Here is a 6627-nt window from a genome sequence, read left to right on the forward strand (position 1 = left end):
GAATCTTATTTCTCATAGTCTGTGAGTCCTTCATGTGTTTTGAGCAAACTCTATGCGGGCTTTCATGTCTTGCACTGAGGAGAGGCTTCCATCTGGCCACTCTGCCATAAATGCCTGACTGGTGGAGGGCTGCAGTGATCGTTGACTTTGTGGAACTTTCTCCCATCTCCCTACTGCATCTCTGGAGCTCAGCCACAGTGATCTTGGGGGTTTTCTTTACCTCTCCTACCAAGGCTCTTCTTCCACGATTGCTCAGTTTGGCTGGACGGCCAGGTCTAGGAAGACTTCTGGTGGTCCCAAGCGTCTTCTGTTTAAGGATTATGGAGGCCACTGTGCTCTTAGGAACCTTGAGTAATTCAGAAATACTTTTGTAACCTTGGCCACATCTGTGCCTTGCCACAATTCTGTCTCTGAGCTCCTTGGGCAGTTCCTTTGAGCTGATGATTCTCATTTGGTCTGACATGCACTGTGAGCGGTGAGGTCTTATATAGACAGGTGTGTGCCTTTCCAAATCAAGTCCTATCAGTTTAATTAAACACAGCTGGACTCCAATGAAGGAGTAGAACCATCTCAAGGAGGATCACAAGGAAATGGACAGCATGTGAATTAAATATGAGTGTCTGAGTGAAGGATTTGAATACTTATGACCATGTGATATTTCAGTTTTTCTTTTTTAATAAATTTGCAAAATTGTCTGCATTTCTGCTTTTTTTCAGTCAAGATGGGGTGCAGAGTGGACTTTAATGAGAAAAATAAATAAACTTTTTAGAATTTACCAAATGGCTGCAATGAAGCAAAGAGTGAAAAATGTAAAGGGGTCTGAATACTTCCCGTACCCACTGTAAGTGTTCAGCGTACTTCACAGGATAAATATGATCCAAAATATTCTGTACCCCAAAATGCCACCAAGAGCTTCTACTCAACCCACAAAAAAAAAAGTCCCCACTCAGGTTCATCATCTGTAAACGGTAATATAGGGGGTGTCCATATTACTGGTAGCACAAAGTCTCTGGAAAAGTGACTTGGCTCCCACTTAAAGAAATCCAGTGACATCTGCGCTCCCAAATCCAAATGCCCCCTCCTCCTGGGCCCCACAGTGTGCAGTTACCATCCACATGTTTGGCATTACTGTAGCGAGGAGAGCCAATTTATTTCTCCAGAAGGCACTAGCTGGGAATCATGTACTGGGCGCTACAACGTAAGGGCACTGCAATGTACCGGACACTACAATGTACTGCCCACTATAATGAAATATTTGCATTTTTACTTTGCAACATCCATTACTGCTCGTTTCTGGAAAGCACCCATGGAGTCAGATTCATCACTACGCCTGTAGATACATTTCCATAGGGGTGTAATTTCCAAACTGGTGTCACTTGAGGGGGGATTCTGCTCTTTTGCCACTTTGGGGCTCTGTATATGGAGTCTGCAAACTGTTCTACTAAAGTTTGTTCTCCAAGAGTAAAATAGCGCTCCTTCCCTTCCGAGTCTCGCCATGTGGCTAAGCAGTACAGTACAGCCACATGTGGGGTATTGCCCCGTTCAGCAGAAATTGTACAACAAATTATGTGGTCATTTTTACCCATTTTCCCTTGTGAAAATGTAAAATCTGGGGCTAAAATAACATTATAGTGGTAAAAATGTTTTTTTTTTTTTTCTTCACCGTTCAATTGTATAACATTTTGTGAATCACAATTACCTTGTATTCATTGGGAAAGTGCGCGGTGGATGCTGGGTGTGATGCGCGGGGAAACCCCACCCACAGCCCGGCATCCACCGCGGGGATCGCATCACCGAGTCACGCCTCACTTGACGTGACATCAGGGGAAGCAAGAGCCGGCTGCAGCCGGGGGTCGCGTGATGCCGGTGAGTGGCCAGCGATAGCGCCGCTCACAGCCAATAAAGACAAAGCTAGGTAATTAAAAAAAAAATCTTCTCTCAATGGGTTAATTACATTGGGGGCATTTTTAATAGTAGTGTACAACTTCTTTAATTACGTGGACACTTTTCTATACTAAGGCCAAGATACGAAGCTTGAGAGAGTGAAATGGCACTGGAGGTACATTAAGGGAACCTGTCATCAGTAATTACCATTAAAGAACTATTTGCTGTCTAATCTCTGCCACCCCTGACTTGTGCCAATGTCACCAGTTTATAAGTGTCATTCACTTTACCCGTCATTGTGTTAATGTTATGGCATGTAGTTGTCCTCCTTATTCCCGGTACTTTCACTGACGAGGGTCTTCATTGTGAGATCCAGAAAATACATTCAGAAATCTCTTTTGTGTTGAAGAAAAAACTCACATCTAATTTATCTTTCCTCCTGATAGGAAATCCTTGTGAGAATAACGGTTCATCACTAAATTGTAAAAAAGAAGATATCATGAAGCACTCTAATGGAGAAAACCTTATCACCCTTCCTGCACCTCCTGGACTTCACAGCACTTCACCTTCTTATAATCCTAATCATGAGGAATCATCTCCTGAGCAATCTCGCATTATTACCAAAAGTCCAGGGGGCAAAATGGATTCAAGATTTCAGAGTGACAAGAAATTTACAAAAAGCTCAGATTTTTTAACACACAGAAAACACAAAGGAAAAAAAACATACTCCTGTTCAGAATGTGGGAAATGCTTTACATATAAATCACAATTTGTTAAACATCAAAGAATTCACACAGGAGAAAAGCCATTTTCATGTTCGGAATGTGGGAAGTCCTTCAAACATAAAGGGGATCTTATTACACATCAGAGAAATCATACAGGGGAGAAGCCATTTTCATGTTCGGAATGTGGGAAATGTTGTAAAAATAAATCAGACCTTGTTAAACATCAAAGAATTCACACAGGAGAAAAGCCGTATTCATGTTTACAATGTGGAAGGTGCTTTACAGAGAAATCACAACTTGTTAAACATCAGAGAATTCACACAGGAGAAAAGCCGTATTCATGTTCAGAATGTGGAAAGTCCTTCACAGGTAAAGGAAGTCTTATTATACATCAGAGAATTCACAGAGGAGAGAAGCCATATTCATGTTCAGAATGTGGGAAATGTAGAAGTAAATCAGACCTTGTTAAACATCAAAGAATTCACACAGGGGAAAAACCTTTTTCATGTTTACAATGTGGAAGGTGCTTTCCAGAGCAATCACAGCTTGTTATACATCAGAGAATTCACACAGGAGAAAAGCCGTATTCATGTTCAGAATGTGGGAAATGCTTTACATTTAAAGGGAGTGTTATTACACATCAGAAAATTCACACAGGAGAGAAGCCATATTCCTGTTCAGAATGTGGGAAATGCTTTACATTTAAAGGGAGTCTTATTACACATCAGAAAATTCACACAGCAGAGAAGCCGTATTCATGTTCAGAATGTGGGAAATCCTTGACAGATAAAAGGAGTCTTATTCCACATCAGCGACTTCACACAGGAGAGAAGCCATATTCATGTTCAGAATGTGGGAAATGCTTTACAAATAAATGGAATCTTATTACACATCAGAGAAATCACACAGGAGAAAAAACATTTTCATGTTCACTATGTGAGAAGTCCTTCACAAATAAAGGGAGTCTTATAACACATCAGAGAATTCACACAGGAGAAAAACCATTTTTGTGTTCACTATGTGGGAAGACCTTCACAGCTAAAGGGCATCTTAGTAGACATCAGAACATTCATACTGGAAAGAAGCCATATTCATGTTCAGAATGTGGGAAGTGTTTTAGTTATAAATCAGATCTTGTTAAACATCAGAGAATTCACACAGGAGAAAAGCCGTATTCATGTTCAGAATGTGGGAAATGCTTTACAAATAAAGGGAATCTTATTACACATCAGAAAATTCACACAGGAGAGCAGCCGTATTTATGTTCAGAATGCGGGAAATCTTTTATGCGTAAATCAAATCTTTCTGCTCATAAGAGAAATTCATACAGGAGAAATGCTATTTTCTTGTTCAGAATGTGGGAAATGTTTTATATATAAATCAGCGCTTGTTATACATCAAAGAATTCACACAGGAGAAAAACTTTTTTCATGTTTTGCATGTGGAAGATGCTTCGCAAATAAATCGGAGCTTGTTATACATCAACGAATTCACAGAGGAGAAAAGCCGTATTCATGTTCATTCTGTGAGAAATGCTTTACAAAAAAAAATTATCTTGTGCAGCATGAGAGAAGTCACACAGGAGAGAAGCCGTATTCATGTTCAGAATGTGGGAAATCTTTTATACAAAAATCACACCTTGTAAAACATGAGAGAAGTCATACGGGAAAGAAAGTGTAATTATGTTCACTGTGTTTTATAAAGTTTAATAAACATTGTTCAGCATAAATGAGTACACCCCCTTTGATGAGTAAGATTTTGTTTAATAGCTCACTGAACACAAGATCAATTTCTACAATTTTGTCAACACTAAGTTTCATAGAACATTTTTTTGCAATCAAAACATGAAAGTAAGGGTAATAATATAACTCTCATTACAAAATCTTCAGTTTTACTCAAATTAGTTGATGCAAAAATGAGTACACCCCACATCAAAAGCCACTACATCTATTATTTTGTATAGCCTCGATAATTTTAAAGGATGGCACCAAGTTTTCTAGGCCTGGAATGAACAAGTGAGTGACAATACTATATCTATCTTTTATCTCTCTTTCGATAACGAGCTCTTAGAGCCTGGATGCTGGATGGAGCGATGACAACTTGTCTCTTCAGAATCCCCCATAGGTGTTTGGTTGGGTTCAGATCAGGAGACACTTGGCCACTGAATCACTGTCACCCTGTTCTTCAGAAATGTAACAGTGGCCTACCAAGGGAACAGAGAGATGGCAGCATCTTTTCTGTCACTACAGATCAGAACATCTGTGAATTCAAGATACCATCAATGAAATTTAGCTCCTCATGCAGCCGCACATAAGGACACGGCCACCACCAGGTCTCACTGTAGACACCATGCATTCTCATTGTATTCCTCACCTCTTCAATGTTATAAAGTTTTGAAGCCATCAATTCCAAAAAAACCCTTTATCTTGGTGTCATCACTCCAGAGTATAAAGTCCCAGGAGTCTTCATATGTTTCCGCATGTGTCCTGGCAGATTGTAGGGCGGCTTTTTTGTGCATGGGATTTAGGAGAGGCTTTCTATGTGGACAACACCCATGTCTGCCATTCCTCTATAGAAAAATATGTCTGCTTTCAGCTCATCTCTCAATGCTTGGATGAAAAATCACAGTTGGGAAGGAATGGACGGGACAAAGAAAGTTACTGATAATCCAGCACTTGTTTTCCGGTGTGAATAAAACCAAAAACTTTTATTGAACAAATCAAATTAAAATCATAGAAACATTAAAAAACAGATAGGAGCAAAACATCTCTGCGTTTCTACCTGGTATTTGTGTTCAGTTCTTCTTCATGACATAATAAATCACCAGTAACCGGCTTCTTATACACATCATAGTGTCTAATGCACAGCGGAGACCCCCAGACCCAAATGGACATGTGCAAGTATGTCTACATTAACCCTATGGATGATCATATGTCCACAACAAAAAGCATCCGTGCAATACAAGAATGAAGTGTCTGCATCTATAATGTGTATATTATGTATAATTACTATAAAAGAGGAAAAAACACAATTCAGTAAATGGATACAAGGTCTGAAGGAAGATTCATATCACTGGGGAATCTGGAGGCCAATTCCAGAATCCACAAGGCTTCTCGGGGGTGTACTTTTTATACCAATCTCCCCCCTTAGCTGGTGTGGTGACATATTCAATACCCACAACTGTAAAGTGATTAATCCCTATTGTGTTGTATGAGATGTTGTGATGCTGCAGATGTATTACGTGTTGTGGGGCCAAGAACGTCCCTAACGTGTCCCCCAATGCGGTGACGTAAGGGTCTGACCGTGCCCCCCACATATTGCAGTAGACAAGCTTCACATTGTATGGTGTCAATGGCGTGTGGAGCTACAACTAATGAGATGTCGGATATTATAGGGTTTATTATGGTTAGTAGATGCAGACATTTTTGCTTTGTGCACAGACTTGCACAAACCACATTTATTTCTCCCACATTCAATGAAACCTTTGGTGTTTGTCCTCCACGTGTCAGTTGTCTTTCTTGTTGCTGGATCCTTGTCAGTGTATAACATAGGTAAATGTTTTCTGGTAATATTCACTATATTATAGGAATCTTCTCTGCAGCCAGTATTGAATGTATCTCTAGACTGATGGATGTTTCCTTCTTTGTGAGTTTTCGGTAATGTATGAAATATTGGACATTGTGGGTGATTTTCATTTAATCGTTCTATTTGTTTGGCATTAAGTACAGCCGATACCAAACCCTCCTCCAAAAGACAATGTAAGGGGGTATTGTATGAATTAGTAGGATCTCCATCTAGAGTGCGGCATATATTAGTATCGTCACCCATGTTCATAACCTCCGGCTCATACAACCCACTATCCAGAGCTGTGATCGAGCCCCCTTTATCTGCAGCTCTAATGACTTTATTAGGGCTGTGCTCAGGGCCGTATCTGGCATTCATGCTGCCCTAGGCACTTTAAGTGATCACGCCCCCTACTGGTAATTCATACTAGAAGTGCTCATACCCTTTAGGCCCC

The 6627-nt window shown here is 40.2% G+C and overlaps 1 protein-coding gene across 1 annotated transcript; it reads left to right on the forward strand.

Moving 5' to 3' along the window:
* Nucleotides 1-2349: 2349 nt before the first annotated feature.
* On the forward strand, nt 2350-4127 carry LOC141201538 (uncharacterized). Its single transcript, XM_073663540.1, has one exon. The coding sequence runs from the start codon at nt 2384-2386 to the stop codon at nt 3986-3988; it is 1605 nt and encodes a 534-aa protein (XP_073519641.1). The 5' UTR covers nt 2350-2383; the 3' UTR covers nt 3989-4127.
* The last annotated feature ends 2500 nt before the right edge of the window (nt 4128-6627 follow it).

Source organism: Phyllobates terribilis, unplaced genomic scaffold (assembly GCF_046119375.1).
Source record: "Phyllobates terribilis strain yellow unplaced genomic scaffold, ASM4611937v1 Scaffold_117__1_contigs__length_5270597, whole genome shotgun sequence".
Classification (NCBI taxonomy): domain Eukaryota; kingdom Metazoa; phylum Chordata; class Amphibia; order Anura; family Dendrobatidae; genus Phyllobates; species Phyllobates terribilis.